The 25,943-nt window shown below is 41.3% G+C and overlaps 1 protein-coding gene across 1 annotated transcript in view; it reads right to left on the reverse strand.

The window, feature by feature from the left end:
• Nucleotides 1-25,943, reverse strand: part of LOC124622836 (lachesin-like) — a 689,013-nt gene that overhangs the window by 121,608 nt on the left and 541,462 nt on the right. The window contains exon 4 of the mRNA XM_047148627.1: nucleotides 19,251-19,405. Within this exon, the coding sequence (XP_047004583.1) occupies nucleotides 19,251-19,405 (155 nt within the window). The remainder of the gene's footprint in view (nucleotides 1-19,250; nucleotides 19,406-25,943) is intronic.

Raw genomic sequence — 25,943 nt, forward strand, 5'->3', positions numbered from 1 at the left:
AAGACGTGCACATTCCATTGAGAGCCGGATTTGAACTGCTACTTTGTAAACCTTCATACAAACATCATTATTAAGGAAACCATATATATGATCAGGAACAATTTGCTTGAACGTAAGAAACTGATCATGGCAGAGATCTATAAGCTCATTGAGTTACTTACATTGGTGCTGTCAGACAATAATTTCAGTTTTAGTAGCAAAATATACGAAAAGAATGACTGGTTGGGAGTGTGCAGCATTGTAGCTGGGAAGTTAGCAGAGATTTACGTAAACCACTCAGAGCAAACTTTTTCAACGATAACAGTCACATCAATAACAAAATCATCTACTAAAACGGTATGTGGATAATACCATTATTCTTTTCTTTGGTACCAATGAAGAAATTGAGACATTAGCAACAAGGCTGAGCGGCATGCATGCCAACTTTAAATTCAGTGTTGAGCATGAATCCAATAACAGCATCAATTTCTTATAATCAAAAACCACCAGCAAAAGCAAGAAACATAGTTCTGAAATTTACAGATTTTTTTGTAATTAATGCTATCTGAATATTCAATGCACTTAATGTAAAGTTTATTCTTTTTAAATTTTCTACTGCAAATCAATGTGTATATTGTAATATCTCTCAAAGTTCATTTCTTCGCCATTGTCTATTTGTGATAGATGTTTGTATATGTTTCTCATGTGGCAAAAACTTTTTAGTGTGTGTGGTGCTTTCTGCAATGTGAATATATGCAAGTCATATACAGGTAAGTGCTGCATACACTCTACACCATTTCGTGAACATAGGCCAGCAACATTCCAACAAAATGTCAAGTAATTTTTACGTAAATATTACTATTACTATTATTCAGTCTTTAATATTTTTTTACATTGCGTTCGACTGCTGTAAAGGGTTGTACTGGAAGTAAATACAAAGAAAATGTATACAATAGATATAATGCTGCAACATCGCAATCTTTGGCCTTGGCCTAAGATGCATTACATTATAAACAAATATTTACTAATACAGATAATATATTTAACCGCATCTTGCTAACTGCAGTTGTGTTTCTACACTGATAATATACAAGGAATATGAGTTGCAAAGATAAACAAATAGAGTGAACTTTTTGCTATGTAATTAAAGAGTGAATCACTTACAGAATGTTGTAGTTCTTACCATACAAAGAGAGTGAAATATTTACTATATAATTAAGGAGTGAATGGTTTACACAATGAATGAGATATAGAATATAATAGTTGTTACAAGACAACATGATTATGTGGGAGGATCAGTATGTCTTGTTATTGTCTTTTTTAGTCTTTTGGTTCCAGAATGTGTTGGAAATGCTAGAAGAAAGAGTTCTGTTATTGATTCTGTTTGATTGTTAAGGACTTCTTGAGGTCATTGTGGATTTCAAATGGAAATCTCTAACCCATCTGTATTCCTTATCCAGCATAGTGTAGAACAGAAAACTTGTCACTGATATCACAAACAGAGAATTTGTGACGAGCAACATGTGATGCAAAGCTGGACTTATTTAAGTTTTCGAGTCGAAGAGAATCCATATTTTTTTGGAGTGGATTAAAACATTTCTGCCTGTTTGTCCCATACAGAAGCAAGAACCTGAAATCACCAGCACGGAAAAGCATCAAAGAAACCATGTAAACAGTCTTAAATGATTTGTCGTTGTTGTTGTTGTGAGATATGATTTAATATAGAAGAATTAAGGTTTAATTAATTTTTTTACCACTGTCGAAAGTTCACTTGATTGAATCCCTAACAACTTTTGTCTGAAATAAAAGCGAACCTTTTATTTATATCAGTTCAGTACAGGAAGAGAATATTGAAGATATTATTGACTGACCAGGTTTAAACCGAATAAGTGGTTACACCAGGAGACACAGCTGACCACTGGAAACAGTAATCCAATCATTCTGTTATTCATCCCAGTTCACCACTCGGGTTGAGGGAAAGATGAGAGAAGGAGAGAGAGAGAGGGCAACTGAGACGGATGTTCACAGTTGAAATTAACGTTGTAGAAGGCACTAGATTCTCAAAAGCAGAACAAATAAAAGAAGAAGAGACAAGCAGGGCATGCGGAGTGAACGTTCAGGAAGTATTAATCGCATGTCTCGTTCACCTGCTGTCTGTAAGACTAGCTAAATGTTCTAACGATCTAGTACAAATTGTTTTTGTATTCACTGCAAAGACACTAATTTCGGATATGAGTGAGGAGAATATTAATTTCAAATTTTTACTAAGTGATGGGAGAATTACGACACATAGGGAAAAGTTAAATTATTAACATTTTTTAAAAACAAAATATTTCATGCTAAGAACTTCTGAACTGCCACCCAGCTTCGAGTTAGGGGAATGTAGTACACATATGACTGTTGTGGTTTATGTGCAGAACAGTCCCCTAAGAGGGAGGGAAACTGTGACGAGCAACATGAAACTGAATCACTTATATTCAGTCTGCTGTGAATCCACTCCAAACTGATGATTTTATATGTTGAACAAGCTAGGACATTGCAGCTGACATATTTTAAAGGACTATTGGGGAGTAAATATCACAAGCCACAGATAATATATCATTACATTCATAATATAATCAGATTTTTAGTTCAGTGACCAAGATTAATGGATATTGTGTATATATATGATAGTGCATAAATTTATTTTCAGTAAATTGCAATGAGTCACCTCTAACTGAGGAGGTCATGGAAGAGTCATGCAATATCAAGCAGAGCAGGGGAGAGTTGACGAAGCACTGCACTGACAGAATCGAAGTGCATGACTAGCAGTTTTTCTCAAACAATTTGCAGAATATTTTGTTCAGTAAAAAAAATAATTTCTACAATAACTGTGACTTTTAAATGACTAATTGTGATATTCACATTTAAGTAAGACAAAGCATGAAATTCTACAACTTACCAATGAAAAATAGTGGTCTCTAAGATTTTCCATTTGGTTCACATTACACCATATGTTACTTTGTACAAAATTAAGCTAAAAATTTGAATTTTTCTTTAGTCTTAAGAGAGGTCTCTGTCTCTCTCCAATCTCGAGAAAATGAATTGCATGTAGTGTGTTCTTCCAGTCGCGCAGTGCGAGAATGAATTATTTATAACCATTAGAGATACTGAACAGAGATTTTGGCAAATGATAGCACACAAAAAGGATAGTATGTTACTGTATGGTTAACATACAGAAGTTTCTTATCTATAGAGATATAGCAGAAGCTACAGTTTTTATTTTATTGTTTTTAAACCAGTACCGTAATTTCTTTAAGGTCATCAACAGCTAATGAAAAGAGAATTCGCAAAAGTGAGAAACATGAAATTCCTCGTCTTATGTTACTTTAAATTAACACAGTGAGGTTCTATATAAGTTATTGACCTCTCTGGTCACAAACTGCTTGGTTAATAAGACATGTTGTTTCAGGAGTCTTTCGCAATTGTTACTGCAAGCGGAGTTTGTGCAAACTGTAGTGTGTTTTGGCAAAAGTAGCAAAATTAATCCTGTCAACAAGAGAAATGTAGCCGTTACTGATAACTGATAATGCTTCTGCAAATGGGAAAAGACTAACATTTCAAACAGAAGTAAATGGCCAATTCTCTGGTAGTTTTAGCGGAATCTTGTAACCCATCATATTTTTATTAGTGAACAGCTGGGACTAGAAAACGCTTGTGACTTTCAGAACCTTGCCAGCAATTAGTCAGACCCAGTATCACTAATTAATTAACAGATATTTGTAGTAGATCCACTCCTTCACTATACAAGGATTAAGCAAGGAAAGATTGTACTCTGTCTGCTGCAGTTTTTCATATGCCAAAAATAACTGAAGTGCAGATAGAAAATTCTTTGGTAACTTTCAGTCTCAGATGTTCACTATTTAAAATATGATGAGTTATAGGATTCTGCCAAAACTGCAACAGAATTGGCGATTTATTCTTGTCTAGAATTTTAGCCTTTTCTTATTTGAAGAAGCATTATTTATGAATCATGGCTACATTTCTCTCGTTGACAGGCTCAATTTTACTTCTTTTGCCAAAACACAGTAATCGTATAATTTGCACAAACGCATCTTACGGTAGCTATTGCGACGGAGGTCTGAAACAGAAAGTCTTATTAAAATGGTAAATGGCGTTCAGAGAGGTTAATAACTTACAACAAATCTCATTGTGGCTGTTTACAGTAACACTAACGATGAGGTTTCTGTTTTTAATCCTGGCAATTCTCGATTCGTTAGTTGTCAAACACTTTACGCTACTGATTTGAAAAAATGAAATAAAATAAAGACTGTAGCTTCTGCTACATGTTAATCATAGACAAAATACTCTCCTCTTTGAATGTTACCATTCATACCAAATGTCGTTTCTATATCTCGAATGCTTTACAAGATATTATGAATATTTCACTCTAACACAAGTGCGATCGGAAATGAATGCGCTACATAAAATCAATTTTCTAAAGATTGCAAGCAGATAGATCTCCTCTCAAGTGTAAAGAAGAATTAACATATCGTGTAATATACACGAAATAAAGAATCATAGGAACTGCTATTTACCAATTCAAACTTTCAGAATTTCACACAGCGTGTTGTTTAAATGTGAATGTCATAATGAGTGTGACAATTAGAGACCTGATGGGCACTTCACCACCCAGTCGATATATAAAGATACAAGTGACACAGAAATGTATTTTTTACCGAACAGAGTGTGTAAAATAGTTTGAGAAAGATCGCAGAGCGTGCATCTTTGTCAGCAAGTGTGGCCCTCTCTGCATGACATCAAACGACCACACTACGGCTTTCTCTTTAGGTTATGTTGAGTGTGTGCAATTTTCTGTTATTAATTGCTGTGTGCAGCAAGTGACATTCATTTACTGTTAGCTCTTCTATTTAGTATTCCTTGGGGCTTAGCAGCACATGGAACAGTGGAACGTTATTGGAAGTGTGTAAAAGCGAATTCTAGGGCTCCAGCTATGACGTTTATACTGCCAACTCAGAATTTCCAGAGGATTTTTATTTTAGCCCCCCCCCCCCCCCCCCCCCCCCGAGCAGCAGCTCACCCATTAGAGTTCGGGAATCAAACCGTTTTTAATTTTCAATCCGAAATTAAATCTTTAGAATATGTAGGTGCCGCAATGTTCAATGTGGCTTCATCTTAATTAGGCGTTTATAGAGATATACTTTACACAGAAATCCAATACAGTTATTTCATGAACATTTCAATTTTTTGGATTTTCGTATTATATAATGGTCTTGACTAGTGCAATTTCATATATTAAGGGAATTAATATGCCACGAATCACATGAATGATTTTTAAAGCATGTGTTTAAATATTCAGATACTTGTATTGTAGATCCTGTTCCATACCTTGACTAAATGAGTTACTGCCACCATTAATCTACAGCGATAAAGTTTGTAGGCCATAAAGCAGATGCGACAAGAATGATCCTTTTCTTGATAAAATAGAACTATTGTAGTGCTAAGTAGCATGAAACAAGTAATGCTGATGTTAATGGTAATGTAAGGATGGAGCTTAATATCAGCTTACTATAGTATACCAAAAGACAAAGAGTGGAAGTGTCCCAAATGAAAGTATATTGCAGTATACATGGGGCCTCTCAAACCCATCTTTTGCGTAAATAAACATTTTCACCCCATGATCGCTTTATATTTCAGTGTAATTGTGCTACACTTCATCAAGATCATAACCGAATATGTCCTTGTAAGAATGAGCGCTGAGAATAGTTTGTGGAAAGCTACAGGAAGGAGTACAGATTCTTGACCATCTATCGAGACATTAAGGATTTCTGTGTAGGGTTTGTCAATCGATAAAACCTATAGTATATGATAATTTACGTACCGAAATAAAATTGTAATTGATATCTGCTGTAAGAGCAACACAGCAGAAATATGCAAAGAACAGAAATTTATTGCTAACTAGGCTGTCAGCAATCAGAACACTGAACCGTTTGTTTGCTGCATAGCACAGGAAAATACATACGTATATTTATTTATTATCTACCTATTTATCTGATTCTTTTAGATCGATTCCGTCTTTCATAGAATACGTCGTGTTTTTGACATATTTTGAAGTCGTAACAGGTTGTAATTGATTACGTAGATACCACATCAGACCAACAATATCAATAACATTCATAACAACAATAATTAATTAATGGTAAATAAATAATAATAACGCTGTTTGTAGACAAATAAATGTATGTCTATAGACTCAAATCATATAGCACGTTATCGTTCTGCCTCATACGCATTATGGGAGAGGCAGTGATCAATGTCTTACAAATCATTACTATTAAAAACAGTCTTGATCACGATTTATTTATCAAGGTGACTGGTTTCGACCACTACTATGGTCATCTTCAGACCATTGAGTAGGAACCTCTTTCTGTAAGAGAATTCTCCAAAAGCAAGGGCTCCCTGCTCAATAATCTGAAGATGACCAACAGTAGTGGTCGAAACCGGTCACCTTGATAAATAAATCGTGATTAAGACTGTTTTTAATAGTAAATACCAGTTTTTTTGTCTTTTAAAACTCTTAGGAAAACTTCGCAACATTGTACAGTTCATTCATGCGCCCTGTAATATACCGGTACACTTCCGACCGGCCTTTCACTAATTAAGCGGGGTACCAACACGTCACTGCAGGTTGTACGTGGCACAGCTCAGGAGAAACATACGAAACGCGCTACCACTCACCGATTGCCGTGTAACACCATTCAGCCCGCCCTCGATCCCCCGCCTCCCTCACTCTTCCCCCTGCTACTCCCGTGACCCACCATAACAGTCCCTCAAGTTGCCAGAGACAGTTGCCACCGAGCTTCCAACTCCACCGGTTTACAATCTAATTGCCGTATAAATTTCCAGAGCCCGGAGCGACAAATAACGCAATCTACGGGCGTGATAAAAAGTTTTACAGCCCCGCCGTGACGAAGGCGGTCCTAGCCTATTTATTGCGTTATCGGGCCGCGCCGCCATTAACGACCCGGCCACGGCCAGTGTCTCGCGAACTCACTCTCGCCGGGCCACAGCCCCGGGCGCCGGCCGATAACATTCGATAATGGGGGAGTGCGCATTATTTTTCATCCGTGGCCCTCCACTCTCGCACCGCGGGCCGAGGAACACTTATTGCGGGAAATTAAATTACGTGATCCGATAAACTAGCGCTAGGTAAATTAAGTAAATCGCATTTCGTGTACGTGATCCCACCATGTTTTTTTTTTTATTCCGGCGAGATAAAATGATCATTGATTGTGTGACCTGGAGAAGTGCGAGGTCCTGGAGAAGTGAATTAAGGCACGGTGTTCGTGTGGAATTTCCAGCCAGTCGCTGCACTTTCATTTACAGGTCCTGATTAACTGAGAATGAGCCCACTCAGCAATGGATATTTAAGCCGTCTGTATCTGAAAGCTCATATAACAGTGCCTGTGGCTGGCAGTCGAAGGGAGGAAAGACTGGGGTCTGACATCCCGTCGCCGGTAGGGTCATTAGAGGCGGAGCACTAGCTCGAGCTACGACAGAAAGGTGGACATGTCGTCATCTTCATCTACACGACTACTATGGAAATCAAATTTACGTGTTTGACAGTGCACTCACAGAACTACTTTCAAACTGTTCGACCATTCAATTCTCGAATAGCACTTAGGGAAAATGAGCACGAGAATACTTCCGTGCGAGCTCTGAATTATTTATTTTGGATGGTCATTTCTCCCTGTGTAGGTGGGGGACTGCAAAATATGTTCCCATTCGGAGGAGATAGCTGGCGACTGAAATTCTGTGAACGCATTTGCCCCAATGATTCTAACCCTAAATCGCGTATTATTACACTCTGTTTCGCGATAATATGCAACGGGCTGTGATTCTCTGAAATACTGAGGTGTCCTCCGTCAATCCCATCTGAAAGGGCCCATACTGCACAACAGTACCCCAGAACAGTCCGCCCCCGGTAGCAGAGTGGAATTTGGCGGCACGGCAACTCAGCGTGTTCAGTCAGAGGGTTAGCTGCCCTCTGTAATAAAAAAAAAAAAAACTGGGTTAATGAATCAACGACGAACTGAAACGGGTGTCTCGCGACGTCCGCCCCGAGCATATACAACGAACTAAAAAACGAACAAAATAAGATTAAAAAGAAAAAAGTGGTCATATCGACAGAATGTCAATCCTAAGCGCCCGGGTTCGATTCCCTACTGGGTCGGAGATTTCCTCCGCTCAAGGACTGAGTGTTGTGCTGTCCTAATCATCATAATTTCATCCCCATCGAAGCCCAAGTTGCCGAAGTGACGTCAAATCGAAAGACTTGCACCCGGCGTACGGTATACCCGACGTGAGGCCCTAGTCACATGATATTTGTTTTCACCCCAAAACAGGATAGCTTTAGTAGAATTGTTTATTCTCCTAAGTGATAGGTCCGCTATTATTTTATATATACATAAATAATCTGCCACGGTGAGGAGTGATTTACGGTTGCTTCCTGATGATATTGTGGTATTCGGGAAGATTCGTCTTTGACTGACTGTAAGAGCGTACAGGATGACTTCGACATATTTTGTACTTTGTGTGATGAATGGCAGCCAGTTCTAAATATAGAAAAATTTAAGTTGATCCAGATAAGTAGGAGATATAAACCCGTATTTTTCGAGTACTCAGTCACGTTGCTAAAGCCTAAGACACTGAAGAGGAGGGAGGGGGGGGGGGGGAGGGGGCAGAGTGGAAGTGTTACATTGCTACTAAGCCATCGTAAATCGTACGACTCAATATTTCATCCAAAGGAAGTCATAATTTATAGTTTATGTACTACTTAGCTCCAATTATAGGGTCTCCAACGGCATAGCACATACAAAATAAGTACAAACTGTCCTCTTTTGCACCCTATACTGATAATACCACATTGGCAGGAACCGCGAATTAGTAACACTGCATCTGCAAATTTTACGATGGTTTAGTAATCTAGCCCTTAGGTTCCTAAAAATTTTTTGTCACACATTGTCCCAGGTGTGATATAACAGAGCGCTATCTTTAAATAACCATAGAAACTGCATTCAGTAATTTCAGTGGAACTGTTCAGTTTTCCATGTAAAGGGTTACATTCATGTCACGTAGTATGTATATATATATATACATAGAGAGAGAGAGAGAGTGAGAGAGAGAGAGAGAGAGAGAGAGAGAGAGATGCCGGCCGGTGTGACCAAGCGGCTCTAGGCGCTTCAGTCTGGAACCGCGTGACTGCTACGGTCGCAGGTTCGAATCCTGCCTCGGAAATGGATGTGTGTGATGTCCTTAGGTTGGTTATGTTTAAGTAGTTCTAAGTTCTAGGGGACTGATGACCTCAGATGTTAAGTCCCACAGTGCTCAGAGCCAAAAAATATATACAAACATACTTTAAACTTTATTTTTACGAAAAGACACATTTAAATAGAAAATGCACAAATGAACATAATATTATGTGATAATGTTAATGCTATGAAAGCTCAAATACCCTGCACTCTGAATTTTGCTTTTGCTACATTTTTATTGTTTATTATACATGTAATAGTAAAAACGTAAGAAACTCCCACAAAGCATTCAAAAAATGAAAACTACACTAGTACATTTTACGTTTTTTTGTTTCCTTCTCACAGTGGCTGAACACTGGTGCGCACCGACTCCATAGTACGACGACGTCGCAAACATCTGAGGTGATGCAGCCCACGTTTCAGCGGGTCATCATACAGGCAGGTGGTGGAGCTACAGAGATTAATTAGGTGAACAATATCTATAGTCATATTTCAGGTGGCGCCTCTCTCCGGCAAGATAATGCATCAGCCCGTAGCTGCTGAACTGTTTGAGCAACACTCCATAAACATGAGAGTCCCACTGCCCGCGCTCCCCCTCCCCTCTTGCTCCTCCTTCTTCGATAACCTGACCTCGATACCGCTTAGCACTGCTGAGACGCCACCGAGCGGTACGTAAGCAACTTCCGCCCTGCCCTTCATGAGCTGTGATTGGCAAATAGACAGTCAGGGTTCATGATGGCTACCCAGACGCTTTTTGGTTTTTCGTGCACGAATATGCCACGACACGTCGCTGTTGTTATCAGCTCGAAAGGGTCGCATGTACCTCCTAGGTAGCTGTAACTCAATTTCTCATAAGAATTAATTATCATCGCCCACTTAATTATTTAAGCTGTGTATTCCTGTCCAAAAGCTTCGTGGTGGTAGTCAATGTAGAGATGAATGAAGTTTATGTTAAACTTAGAACGATATAGTGAGAACAACAAAGAGAGCAACTTTATGCTAAATAGCGTATTCATCTACATCATTGCCGCAGGTAAAACTAAATCATGATACATCAATAAATGTCGCCTTGCGGTGTGTGGGGGAGGGTCTACCACAGATCATAACTCTTTCCTCATAGCCATACATTCCGATACTACTGATTCCGTGGCACCCCTCAACTTCGCACGACTTTCTAGCACAGTGCAGAGTTTCTTTTAAACTCTCTCGTGGTACCAGAATGAGATTTTCACTCTGCAGCGGAGTGTGCGCTGATATGAAACTTCCTGGCAGATTAAAAGTGTGTGCCTGACCGAGACTCGAACTCGGGACTTTTGCCTTTCGCAGGCAAGTGCCCTACTAGGAGTGCTAGTTCTGCAAAGTTCGCAGGAGAGCTTCTGTAAAGTTTGGAAGGAAGGAGGCGAGTTACTGGCAGAAGTAAAGCTGTGAGGACGGGGCGTGAGTCGTGCTTGGGTAGCTCAATGGTAGAGCACTTGCCCGCGTAAGGCAAAGGTCCCGAGTTCGAATCTCGGTCCGGCACACAGTTTTAATCTGCCGGGAAGTTTCTCTCATGGTAATTTTAATGTTAAACACTAATTTTTACGTAATTTTACTATCATGAAAATAAAGAAGTTTAATAATTTAAAACACCTTTAAAAGTATTTTTAACGTTTTAGGTAATCTTCCATATTTTAAAACTGGCTGAATAGTGAACAGCTGGAGCGTTGCCAGGCTGCCCTCTCAGTTCTGCAGAGCGAAATATCAGCAAAGATAAAAAACAACGCGAAAATCCAGCGCACTCCGAGCAACAGTGTATCGCTATAAAATTCTTCAGCAAGCTCTTTGCTCGCTGTTACTACTGAAACAAACACCGTTTTCTGTTGCGCTTGGTTCGCTACTATCTACTGTCACTGAATGTGGCTTTCACTGAACTTGCAAGAAATGGACAAAAATGTGGAATCACCAAGAACCACAACACATTACCATGCCTAATGGGGTAGAGGAAACCAGTGGCATTCAAAACAGCCTAGAGTCACCTACACGTCCTGCACGCTTTTCAACGAACGTCTTGCAGTGGAGTGGTAAGTTCATTTAACGATGATGGAGATGGATCGCGATCAAGCGCCGTTCTCTCCGAAGTCAACCACCGTGGCTCAGGAACTATGAGATCTGGTAACTGCGGTGGGCAAGAGAGCTGCGACAGTTTATCCTCGCGCTCACGAAACCAAGCCCGGATGATGTCGTCTAGGAACACAACATCACCATTGAGAAACAGAGCTTGTACCATGGGATGTACATTATCAGCCAAAATGGTCACATAATCCTTGACAGTAATGTGATCCTGCAGAGTAACCATTTAGCACACGGAATACCACGATATGGCTGCCCAAGCCAATACAAAAACCCTGCCATATTTCACTCCCGGGGCGTAAACTTGGGCAGAAGTTGGAAACACTGTGAAAAAAGACTCATTCGACCAAATTTCATGCTTTCGTTGGTCCATAGGTCAGGTTTTGCGGATCCAGCACTACGTTTTTCTGTTACAGGCATTTGCATGACTCATACGTGGTTTTGAAATTACTGCTCATCATGCTATTCCCAGGTAATGGAGCTACTTTCGCAAGTGCAGCATTCACATCTTCCGTGACTTTTGCAGCTGTCGGCCTCTTATTTTTCGTTACAATCATATTAAATGACTGTCACGATCACTCAAAACATACTTTCGTCTGTGTTGTGATTTAGCTCATGACGTTTTTCCACTTCCGCTGCATGCAGTACTAGTTTCGACACGGTGCCTCTGAAACACCGAACACTTCGAGTACCTTGCTTACGTACACATCCGTCATACGAGCGCCAACAATAGGCCAACCTTTGAATTCGCTTAGCTCCAACATAATGCATACTCAGTTACAAAGAACACTATTCTGACGACAAATGAAACTTTCAACGTGCTGTGGACATCACACAGGTGCAGTTACTGGTGAGGTACAAAAGCACAAACCACAGGATTATCTAACATATGCATTCACATTCAGACATTCGTTGGAGGTCAGGCTTCGCTAGCATCTGCATTCACATTCAGGCATGCGTTAGAGATTTGCACTTATTTCTCTTGAGGGTCATTGAAAGATAACATACAGTATAATTCTTTTAGGGAATATTTGCTGTAAATGAAAAAGTAGTATGTGGAAATCTAAACAAGACGTGTAACACCTGCCAGATACCTGGAGGTTTTTAGCGAAAATTTATTTATTTTTTAAACAATCAGGTAAGTTGTGAAATTATATGCTAATTGGCACTTACAACAAAATACAATTTACTCATCAGTAATAAAACTGACATTCACTGAGGTCAGAAAAGTCACGTTATAGCGATATGCACATATACAGATGATAGCAAAATCACGTACACAAGGCATGACACGTTACGGAATTCACTACTCCGAGATCCACAGTGTCAAGAGTGTGCCGAGATTACTAAATTGTAGGCATTATCTCTCACCACGGACAACACAGTAGCCGATGGCGTTCACTTAACCACTGAGACAAGCAGCGTTTGCGTAGAGTTGTCAGTGCTAACAGACAAGGAACACTGCGTGATATAACAGCAGAAATCAACGTAGGACGTACGACGAACGTGTCTGTTAGGACAATGCGCCGAAATGTGGCGTTAACGGGCTATGGTGGCAGACGGCCGATGCTAAAGCTTTTTCTATCAACAGATGACAGACGTTAAGGCCTTTGCTAACAGCGCGACATCGCCTGAAGCGCCTCTTCTGGACTCGTGACCATGTAGTATGGACTCCAGTCAACTGGAAAACCGTTACATGGTCAAATGAGTACCCATTTTAGTTTGTAACAGCTGATCGTAGGGTCCAGGTGTGACGTAGAACCCTCGATGCCATGGACCAAAGTTGTCAAAAAGGAATTGTGCAAGCTGGTGGTCACTCCATAATGGTGTGAAGTGGGTCCTCTGATCCAACGGAACCGATCATTGACTGTAAAATGGTTCTGTACGGATACCTGAAGACCGTTTTCAGTTGTTCATGGACTTCATCTTTTCAAACAACGATAGGGTTTATATGGATTACACTGCACCATGTCACCAAGGGACAACTGTTCGCGATTGGCTTGAGATGAACATTTTGGATAACTCGAGCAAATGATTTGCCTACTCCGATCACCCGATATGAATCCCGTCGAACATTTATGGGACATAATCGAGAGGTATTTCGTGCATAGTATCTTCAGTGGCAACACTTTCTCAATTATGGACGACTGTAAAGGCAGCATGGGCCAATGTTCCTGCAGGGGATATCCAAAGACTCGTTGAGAACATGCCTTGTCGAGTTTCTGTACTACGCTGGGCAAAATCAGGTCCGACACGGTATTAGGAGGTACCCCATGACTTTTGTCACCTCACTACTACTGCTCACACGGTTTTTCGTTGATGCAATTCGGTTCTCATACCTGTACTATTAAACTGTTCACAACAGAGACAATATTGAGTAACGTACTCCCTGACACAGAAAAGTAAACGAGAAGGTGTTGCGAGACTCGTGCTGCTTCCAAGTTTTCCGACAAAATGAATATGTTCACATCTCTGAGAATACCGCGACAAGCGGAGTGTTTAGCTTCACCAGAATAATGAGAACTGAAAGTTACACGAGGCGTCCAACAAGGAGGTTCTAAATTACTGAAATTACTCCCAATAAAGAAACGTTTATTTTACACTCAATCTCTTGCATTGTCACATTAGATGTTATGTGCTTTGGCTGCATGGGGGTACAAATAAAATCAGCCGGCCGAAGTGGCCGTGCGGTTAAAGGCGCTGCAGTCTGGAACCGCAAGACCGCTACGGTCGCAGGTTCGAATCCTGCCTCGGGCATGGATGTTTGTGATGTCCTTAGGTTAGTTAGGTTTAACTAGTTCTAAGTTCTAGGGGACTAATGACATCAGCAGTTGAGTCCCATAGTGCTCAGAGCCATTTGAACCATTTTTTACAAATAAAATGTAATCTGTCAGCTTACTTGGGAAATAGCTGAGTCGCCATATATAAAAGAAAGGTTCGCAAGGCAGAACACACGACCATGAGATAGGTAGGAGAAGGACGCACTGTGGCTGTACTTCCATTTCAATTTTATCTGAATCATTTTCTATTAAATATGGAGAGAAGGTCTACTTCACAAGCTATAGAAGATAATGAATTGATTTATGGCCTGCAACGGAAACGACTTGGCTTTTAGTTCCTCAAGTTTCCGACGATAGCTCTCCAATAGTTTGCTTGAATGATCGTCGGCAAGCACATACCAGTTTTCCTGTACCAGAATCAAATATACTCAAATGATTCGGAATTCAGCATTCAAGTTCTTACACTGGGGTAGTAAATGGGTTAGGGAACCGTGAATTAGAGTTCAGTGATTATCATTCGTGTTTCGAAACGGTACATCAGACCATCAACACACATATTAAATAAAGCAAAACTGGTTCCTGCTAATAATTTACCGTAAAACAACGATGTATTAGCGAAACGTACATGTCATCATTTTTATACACGAGCGTGGCGAATACCGCTAGCATTATCCGGGTACTGGGACTAGGAGCATATAAAAATCGGACGTTCGCGTACAAATTCCGTGAATCACTCAGGACAAACACCCCGTTATAGTTCTGCGGAATGCAGGGATTTGAAACGATACCAGCAAGGGGGAAGTTGTAAGTTCCCGAAAACTGTTATGTCTCAGAAAACCCTGAGTTTAAACATTTCCTGCTATTGCATACCACTGGACAATAAATGTTTGAGGGGATCGCATTCCACCACTGGTATTATGGATGCCGGCGGATTGTCTGAAGGACATGTGGCGCTCATTAATGCACTATCACAAACAAACCAACTAAAATTCCGTTACAAGTCGCCCTACCGTTCGTACTGTACCCATAATTTCAATAACCGAAAGTCCATCTAACATAATTATCTTCAATCAGTAAAATTCATGCTGTGGTACACTTTACCCAGCGATCGTAAAAAGGTAGGAAGACTCTGATTTTCTAATTCGGCAATATAAAAACAGACTATAAATTCCAAACCCATGTGAAGCGCGTTAGTTTGCGTTGATTATACCCATAAATTGTGAAACGGTTTATTGCAATAAGTGTTAGCCAAGCGTGTGTGTGAAATCTTATGGGACTTAACTGCTAAGGTCATCAGTCCCTAAGCTTACACACTACTTAATCTAAATTATCCTAAGGACAAACAGACACACCCATGCCCGAGGGAGGACTCGAACCTCCGCCGGGACCAGCCGTACAGTCCATGACTGCTCGGCTAATCCCGCGCTGCCAGTTAGCCAAGCATGCCCAACGGTTCAGTACGCAACGCAATCGCAGAAATAAATTAAAAGTTCTCTTAAATGCCTGATCTGCACACATCTGAGTATTGAAACATCGACTAATGTCTAATCACTGAAAGAAAAATTATTAAACAACCTAACCGAGCACTAAAGTAAGAACTCGAATACCTGCATCATACCAAATAATGAGTGGAGCGTAACTGAGCATCTGTATTTTGTAACATAATCATCATGTAAATTACAAAATTGACATTGTAATATTTGTAAGAAACAGTATCGTCGAACTGCAGCTTAACGAGTTTGGGTATACTCAGTGGTGAAACAAAGCAGTAGCCTTTACCAGAAATATCGACCCTTAGACAATGTGTCTAATAGTGTATTTTAAATACGAGAGTATGCCATCTTAGGCACTGTGTAACACTTAAAACACTTGATAATGGCACTCGGAAGCCGAAATCATGATTGTATGAGTGTAAATGTAACACTGCAAATAAACAACAGTCTAATGGCGGTACTGACTTTTAAGAAATTAACGAGATTGCTTTCGTAAGCTATATTAGCGATGATAAAGCCTAAAATAAACAGTTTAACGCTGTGGACTATTCGCCAAAACGGTCTTACGTTAACCTCATAAAGTCACTATCACCCTTTCGGTTTACCAGTTTTGGTTATGATTTTTTTCATTACTTTAAGGATGAATAATCTGAAACTAATAAAGTGTACATAATTAGGCTTTTGAGTTTTAATTGATGATGTTTCACTTTCTTAAAATCAAATATTTAACAAATTATGTATTTGTGAAGTAACCGGACGCTTCAGGCTGTTTTGTACATGGAAGAACCATTATGCAAAGGGTAAGGGGAAAGATGGGAGGGGTTAGTGGTTGTCACAACCACTAAAATAAACTGGAAGTGGGTGAGACATGCAGGCAGCTGAATGAATCGAAGTTGAGCCAGTGAATTTCTGTGCCGGACACCTCGAGATAAGGCGACTACATAGTGCCAGGTGGGTGGATGACATTATAGACTGAAGCGACAAAAGTCATGATAACTCCTAACATCATGTCGTTCTGCGTTTTGCCCAGTATAGGCCAGCAGGTCGACGTCCCATGCAGAAATATTGACTATGCTGCCTCTTTAACTGTCAGGATTTGCGAAAGTCTTGACGGCGCAGGATGTTGTGCATGAAGTGACCTCTTGATCATATCCGTAAATGTTCGACAGGGTTCACGTCGGGCGATCTGAGTGGCCAAATTATTTGCCGGAATTGTCCACAATGGTCTACAAACTAACGGCGAACAGTTGTGGCCCGGTGACGTGGTGCATTGTCATCCATAGAAATTCCATCGTCTTTTGGGTAGATAAGGTCCGTGCATGGCTCAATATGGTCTCCATGCCTAGCCAAACGTAATCATTTCCAGTATGATCGGTTCAGCTGGGCAAGAGCCCAGACTATTATGGAGCCACCGCCAGCTTGCACAGTGCATTATTGACAACATAGGCCCATGGCTTCGTGGGAATCTGTGCCGCACTAGAACCCTATCATCAGGTCTTACCTTCTGAAATCGGAACTCACCTGACCATTCCATGGTTTTCCAGTCGTCTAAGGTCCAACAGATATGGTCATGACCCCAGGAGAGGTGCCGCAGACGATGATATGCTGTTAGAAAAGGCACTCGCGCCGGTGGTCTACTGCCATTGACAATTGAGGCAAAATGTCCAACGTCCCATGTTGATTCCTGCGGTTATTTCATGCAGTCTGTTTGTGCGTTAGCATTAACAACTCTACGGAAAGACACTGCTCTCGGTCGTTAAGCTATTGATCACTGCATTCTCCGTCGTGAAAGGTAATGCCTGAAGTTTGGTATTCTCGGCACACTCTTGACACTATGGATCTCGGATTATCGAGTTCTCCAACTAAGTCTAGAATGGAATGTCTCATGCGTTTAGCTCCAACTGCCATTCCGCTTTCAAAGTCTGTTACTTGACGTCGAGCGGCCATAATGAACCATTTCACGTGAATCACTATAGTACAAATAACATCTCCACCATGTACGCGATACCACCACCATTTGTATATGGGCATATCGCTATCCCATGATTTCCGTCATTTCGGTGTAAAACGTACAGCGGCTACATACACTACTGGCCATTAAAATTACTACACCAAGAAGAAATGAAATGATTAACGGGTATTCATTGGACAAGTACATTATACTAGAACAGACATGTGATTACATTTTCACGCAATTTGGGTGCATAGATCCTGAGAAATCAGTACCTCGAACAACCACCTCTGGCCGTAAAAACGGCCTTGATACGCCTGGGCATTGAGTCAAACAGAGCTTAGCTTGGATGGCGTGTACAAGTACAGCTGACCATACAGCATCAAAACAATACCACAGTTCATCAAGAGTAGTGACTGGCGTATTGTGACGAGCCAGTTGCTCGGTCACCATTGACTAGACGTTTTCAATTGGTGAGAGACCTGGAGAATGTGCTGGCCAGGGCGGCAGTCGAACATTTTCTGTATCCAGAAAGGCCAGTACATGACCTGCAACACGCGGTCGTGCACTATCCTGCTGAAATGCAGGGTTTCGCAGAGATCGAATGAAGGGTAGAGCCACGGGTCATAACATATCTGAAATGTGACGTCCACTGTTCAATGTGCCGTCAATGCGAACAAGAGGTGACCGAGACGTGTAACCAATGGCACCCCACACCATCACGCCGGGTGATACGCCAGTATGGCGATGATGAATACACGCTTCCAATGTGCGTTCACCGTGATGTCGGCAAACACGGATGAGACCATCATGATGCTGTAAACAGAACATGGATTCATCCGAAAAAATGACGTTTTGCCATTCGTGCACCCAGGTTCGTCGTTGAGTGCACCATCGCAGGCGTTCCGGTCTGTGATGCAGCGTCAATGGTAACCCCAGCCATGGTCTCCGTGCTGATAGTCCATGCTGCTGCAAACGTCGTCGAACTGTTCGTGGAGATGGTTGTTGTCTTGCAAACGTTCCCATCTGTTTACTCATGGATCCAGACGTGGCTGCACAATCCGTTACAGCCATGCGGATAAGATGCCTGTCATCTCGACTGCTAGTGATACGAGGCCGTTGGGATCCAGCACTGTGTTCCGTATTACCCTCCTGAACCCACCGATTCCATATTCTGCTAACAGTCATTGGATCTCGACCAGCGCGAGCAGCAATGTCGCGATACGATAAACCGCAATCGCCATAGGCTACAATCCGACCTTTATCAAAGTCGGAAACGTGATGGTAGGCATTTCTCCTCCTCACACGAGGCATTACAATAACGTTTCACCAGGCATTGCCGGTCAACTGCTATTTGTGTATGAGAGATCGGTTGGAATCTTTCCTCATGTCAGCACGTTGTAGGTGTCGTCACCGGCGCCAACCTTGTGTGAATGCTCTGAAGAGCTAATCATTTGCATATTACAGCATCTTCTTCCTGTCGGTTAAATTTCGCGTCTGTAGCACGTCATCTTCGTGGTGTAGCAATTTTAATGGCCAGTAGTGTAGATCCGTATTCCTCAAGTGAAATGGCTGATGATGGTGTTGGTGGTGGTGGTGACAGCAGGTGTGTACAGTGAGGCCTCACCTGGAGACTGATGAGACGGCCGTCGTGCAGCCAGTGGAGCGGCGCGGCGCCCGGAGAAGACGTGGAGAGGGCGGCCGCCTCGCAGGTGAAGGTGACGGTGCTGCCCTCGCGTACCACCTGCTCCGTGGGGCCCAGGATGCGGGACTCTGCCGCGCCTGCGCAGTAGTAAAGAGTAAGGAAGACCATGTGCTGAAGTCACTTATGGGTATGCATGCGACAGCATGCGTACCTGCTATGTTTCAAAACGCTACGTATGAAAGTGGGGGTTTCCGGAGTTCATACCTCGGGTTCTGTTGGTGACAAAAGACAGGGGTCAAGTGTTTTGAATGCCCTTGAACTAGGGACTATTTGTATCTTAGTATCATTATCCTACAGTACAGGGTCAAATTTGAATATTGTGCACATTCTCCTGCTTTGGCAAGAGGAGGAAACCGGTTGCCTCTTTTTGCATTGAATCGGCTCTACAGTGGGGTTGATGGGACTTGTGGAGGCACTATTAGTTCAAGGGCGGTTCCTCGTAAAACTCCACAAAAATGGTTTTTTACTATATTTTCGCCGTCACCATCGGACCAAAACCCAGCTGATGATTCCAAGATGACTATGCACACAAATGGCAGAAATTTTTACGTTATCCTCCTAACATACCGATCTCGAGCATCCTTGAAAATTTTCTTACTGTCTTTCTCCGTTTCCAAAATAAGGAGGTTCAAATGTTAACTTACTTCTACATGTAAAATCCGATACGAAGTGAAATAATAAAACATCGCAACAATTGCTCATATATTAACAGTATAATCTGCGAGAATTTATTTAGAAGATTCGTCTTACCGTTTAAAAAACCTTTATCCATTATCGAGAAACATTCTCAAAACTTTTTTTTTTTTATCAAATCTCAGCCCCGGAGTCTGAGGCAGCTGTACACAGCAAATGGTTGTAATTTTTACGATGTATTCCTAAGATCCCGATCTCTAATAACGTTGAAAATATTCTTGGTGTCTTAATCCGTTTCTGAGATACAGAGGTTCAAATATACTCTAAGTGCACACATAAAATACGTACGTAAAATGCGGTGTGAGGCGAAACCGTAGTTTATAAATTCACGTAGCACTGAGAACTATGGTGTAAAGTGTCTCTGTTGTCATCAGGAAACCCCACGTTGTGGTACTAATGGACTTGCAAAAATCCGGTCAGAGAATTGAATTATTTAAAAAAATGCGAGTATGTTCGTGACTCTCCCTGAAAAGAGGGGTTCCAGCTGCCTCATTCTATCTTTCTCAGCATCTTTAAAATTTTCGCAAAAATTTTGGTATACTAATATATCCGAGCTTTTTCATGCTGAGAGAGAACAGTGTCAGTGATAAAGAGAGGGAAAAGTAATATCCAGGGTGTCCCATTTATCTTGACCACCCTAAATAACTGTTTTGTAAGGATGCAAATTACAAAAATTTTCAAGCAAATGTACTTTAGTCGTCAGGGGGACATCGATCAGCATGATTGCCTTCGTTGTAGCTTTGTTTTTTTACAAAGATGTGAATAGCGGCATGACTTTTTTAAATGGCACCCAGTATTTTTTACTCGGTAATTCATTTCCTCTCCTAAAGATCTATTCAAAAACGTATCACAATGTACCATTCACTAAAACACAACGTTATTAATTACATAACACAACATTGACGTTGACGCTCCCAGCGCCTAGTGCAGGAACTCGGGGTAATGGAACACATCCACGTGCTGACGTTGACAGAGGACAAGGGTATGCGTAAGTAGTATGCACACCCGTCATTCCGTCTGTGGTGTCACCGCAAGGCACCACACTTGCTAGGTTGTAGGCTTCAAATCGGCCGCGGTCCGTCAGTACACATCGGACCCGCGAGTCGCCACTGTCGGCGCTAGCAGACCGAGCGCTGCCACTCGGCTGGTCTTACGAGACAAGCTAGCGCACTGGCCAGTTCCACAGCCGACATAAATAGAAATGGTTCACTTGTTATAGCTTGAGATATCTCATTCGCAGAGACGCTAGTTAGCACAGCCTTCAGCTAAGTCAGTAGCTACGACCTAGCCAGGCGACACACACAGTTTATGCATTGGCAATTGATCTACATGTGTGTGAAGCAATCAGAATCGTAAAGAAGTATTCGCAGTTCAGACTATAACTGCACTTGTAAATATTACTGTACAAAGTAAAGATAGACGTTCATCGCTGATGCTGAATTAAAGCTAAGTATTTAATTGCATTCCTGTCTACTAACTTTCTAATCCCCTAAGATGTTCCAGATACATCCCGTCAAGTATAGTTCACCGATCCTCACGTCAGTTTACGTGATAAACGAGTGCAATTAATGGCCACACCTCGTGATCAGACTAACAAGGGGTGGCCGCCAATTGTGAAATTCAGATTCGATTCATACTGCGCATAATAAAAACTCATGGCCACAAGTGTAATGTGGCAAAGCACCAAGATGCACTTCTCAGCCGTTGTCTAGGAAATCGACAGTTAATAGAAACCGTTCCGGTGAAATACTCTCTACGATTTGTAATTGTGTACAGCGTCGTGGCACAGCGGTAAGCGCGCGGGTTCGTAATCCGACGGTCGCCGGATCGAATCTCACGCCATGCAACTTTTTTTTATTATTTGTTTTTTGTAATTCAAATGTATACACACACACACACACACACACACACACACACACATATATATATATATATATATATATATATATATATATATATATAATTCCCAGTAATCAGCTGCAACAATTAGGCATATAATAAGTTGTTGAAAGTCGTTTGTCGTGGAAAAACAATACTTGAAATAAAACACAATATCACAAATAATATTCAAGTGGATACAATTTATTGAAAAGTTCGGTATACACTCACACATAATTAACAATTAGTGACCAGAAGTAGCTGGAGTATCGCACGAACCAGAGTGATGGTTATCATAGAAACACGGAAAGCAGAAAACAGTACGACATCGAGCACATCTGATAAACGATGCGTTTATACAAGAACAATTGTTTTTTAAATTATCTGTTGGGAACCACACCTGATTGACATTCTGAAAAATTGTTCTATCGTTCGTCAGGTTTGATGCATACCACGCGTATCGTATAATATCGGCAAAAATCGGAGAAGACAATTGGTGGTGGACGACGGATTGGATTTTTATACAATCGTCTCTGGAGTTGATGTCACGGTTTCGCTCGATTAAAAATTCTATTCTAATTTGAACGTTTGACTTACACTATACGTATTCGTTTCGTAATATCGTTTCTACGTCTTCCGTTAACTATACGTGGTAAACATTAAGAAGACAATTAATAACATTTGTGAAATACAACTTTGTTTGCGGAAAACATAATGATGTTTGAAGTCGCCAGTTTTTCCACGACAAACGATTTTCAACAACTTATTATATGCATAATTGTTGCAACTGATTACCGGGAATTTATATATATATATATATATATATATATATATATATATATATATATATATATATATATATGTGTGTGTGTGTGTGTGTGTGTGTGTGTGTGTGTGTGTATATATACATTTGAATTACAAAAAACAAATATTAAAAAAAAGGTTGCATGGCGCGAGATTCGATCCGGCGACCTTCGGATTACGAACCCCAGCGCTTACAGCTGCGCCACGACGCTGTAGAAAATTATTAATCGTTGAGACTTTTTCACCGCAACGGTTTCTTTTAACCGTCGATTTTCTCGACAACGGCTGAGAAGTGCATCTTGGTGCTTTGCCACGTTACACCTCTGGCCATGAGCTTTTTTTATGCTCACAAGGGAACCTCCCCATCGCACCCCTCTCAGATTTAGTTATAAGTTGCACAGTGGATAGGCCTTGAAAAACTGAACACAGATAAATCGAGAAAACAGGAAGAAGTTGTGTGGAACTATGAAAAAATAAGCAAAATATGCAAACTGAGTAGTCCATGTGCAAGATAGGCAACATTAAGGCAGGCAGAACTCAGGGGCGCCGTGGTCCCGTGGTTAGCGTGAGCAGCTGCGGAACGAGAGGTCCTTGTTTCAAGTCTCTCTTCGAGCGAAAAGTTTAATTTTTATTTTCAGTCAATTATCAAAGTTCAGGCACTCACACATAATCAGCTTCGCTCTCCAAAATTCCAGGACATGTTCAGATTTGCTTGGACATATGCAGGATTTGACGGTCTACACATGCAAAATTTGAAAACGTTAGAAACATATGTTTTGACAGAGCACAGGGAAAAGTGTGCGACTGTGAAACTGTTGGATTCATTTGTTGCGGTTTATGTGACAAACTCTTATGTTTTCATCTCTTTTTTGGGAGTAATTATCACATCCACAAGAAAACCTAAATTGGGCAACGTAGAAGAATCTTTTTACCCATTCGCCAAGTGTACAAGTTAGGTGGGTCGACAACATATTCCTGTCATGTGACGCACATGCCGTCACCAGTGTCGTATAGAATATATCAGACGTGTTTTCCTGTGGAGGAATCGGTTGACCTATGACCTTCCGATCAAACGTTTTCGGTTCCCATTGGAGAGGCAAGTCCTTTCGTCTACTAATAGCACGGTTTTGCGGTGCGGTCGCAAAACGCAGACACTAAACTTATTACAGTGAACAGAGACGTCAATGAACGAATGGACAGATCATAACTTCGCGAAAATAAAGAAATTAAAAATTTCACAAGAGGGAGGACTTGAACCAAGGGCCTTTGGCTCCACAGTTGCTCACGCTATCCACGGGACCACGACGCTTCTCTGCTCAGGATGTCCTTGATGTTGCCTATCTTCGCATGGACTACTCGGTTTGTATATTTTGCTTATTTTTTCATAGTTCCACTCAACTTCTTCCTGTTTTCTCAATTGATCTGTGTTCAGTTTTTCAAGGCCTATCCACTGTGCCAACTTATAACTAAATCTGAGGGGGGTGCGATGGGGAGGTTCCCTTGTCAGTATGAATCGAATCTGAATTTCACAATTGGCGGCCTCCCCTTGTAAGAGTCAAATTGAGTGACTCAGCCGGGTCACCCCTTTTTCCGTGAGGCCCATAGTTCCGCCTCATACATAACACCGTCAACCATTGTCAGTTGAATGTACACCAACGAAGAAAAGGAAGAAATGCTACTCTTCTATGGAGAATGTAAGTTAGTAGAGCAGCCGGCCGCGGTGGTCTCGCGGTTCTAGGCGCTAAGTCCGGAACCACGCGCCTGCTACGGTCGCAGGTTCGAATCCTGTCTCGGGCATGGATGTGTGTGATGTCTTTAGGTTAGTTAGGTTTAAGTAGTTCTATGTTCTAGGGGACTGATGACCTCAGATGTTAAGTCCCATAGTGCTCAGAGCCATTTGAACCATTTAGTAGAACAGTAATTGCAATACTGTTTTCTTATGTACAGGTACATTTAGTACAGCAATTTAGTCCTTTTAAATACTGTTGTGTAGAGTAGGCATACAGTAAAGGTTGTCCTTTCTACAAACTGCATCGACATAACGTTTCTTTTAGTGTTGTTGCTGTTGTTGTTGTTGAAGGTAGGCGAAAATGCTACAACTCCGAAGGACATATAGGGACGTATCTTCAGCAGGCAACACTGGAAGCAGTAAATAATTCTTTCATTCAACGAGTGCACCAGTGTATCTGTGTCCAGGGTCATCACTTTGAGCAGCTTTGAATGTTCTGCTCCTGGACAATGGTACAGGAGAGTCAAAGTCAATTTTTTGTTATGGTTTTACATGGTTTTCATTTGTTTTCTGACAACTCTAGCAAATGGACGAGTTTTCGATCCCGGCCTCAAAGTCACTGTTGTGTTATGTAATTAATAATGTTGTGTTTCAGTGAATGGTACATTGTGATACATTTTTGAGTACGTCTTTATGAGAGGAAATGAACTACCGAATAAAGAATACAGGGTGCCATTTAAAAAAATCATATCGCTGATACCGCTGTTCATATCTTTCTAAAAAAACCTACAACGAAGACAATCACGCTGATTGATGTCCCCCTGACGCCTAAAGAACATTTTCTTGAAACATTTTGTAATTTGCATCTGGACAAACAGTTAATTAAGGTGGTCAAGATAAATGGGACACCTTGTATACTGGAAGATAGCAGAGAGTGGTTGTTTTATAGGGAGAGCGAAGAAAACAGCGACATTGTCGGAGAAGGAGAGGGTCACAGAGGCTCTGCAACACAGTCGACAGTGGCATAACAGTGCTAGGAAAACAGGGAAAGAGTCAGTGCCAACGGGCGGGGGGGGGGGGGGGGGGAGGGGGGGAGTGGGGGAAGGGGGAGGGAGGAGGAATACAGGAAAGTGAAAGTGGGTAACAGCCAGTGATAGAATATATGGCACTGACACTAAGGAAGAGAGAGACAGTAACCGTGAGATAGACGGCAGCAGTAGAAAGGAAGCATTGAGATAGCAGCAGTTAGAGAGAGCAAGAGGGAGACTGTGACAGAGAGAGGAGACTTTAGCATTAGGAGAGAACGAAGCAGACTGTGTCCATGACGCAGCAGACACTGAGAAAGAGATGCAAATAGATAATAAGTGAGTGAGAAAGGGTAATATTGAGAGCATGAGGGTATGAAGAACTTACGGTGATAAAGCAGTGGGTGTGTGTGAGTTACAGTTAGGGGAGCTTGTGGGAGTTTGAGATGAGCTTCGTGTTAAGAAAAAGGGCTATATGTTCGTGTT

Source organism: Schistocerca americana, chromosome 7, assembly GCF_021461395.2.
Source record: "Schistocerca americana isolate TAMUIC-IGC-003095 chromosome 7, iqSchAmer2.1, whole genome shotgun sequence".
Taxonomy (NCBI): domain Eukaryota; kingdom Metazoa; phylum Arthropoda; class Insecta; order Orthoptera; family Acrididae; genus Schistocerca; species Schistocerca americana.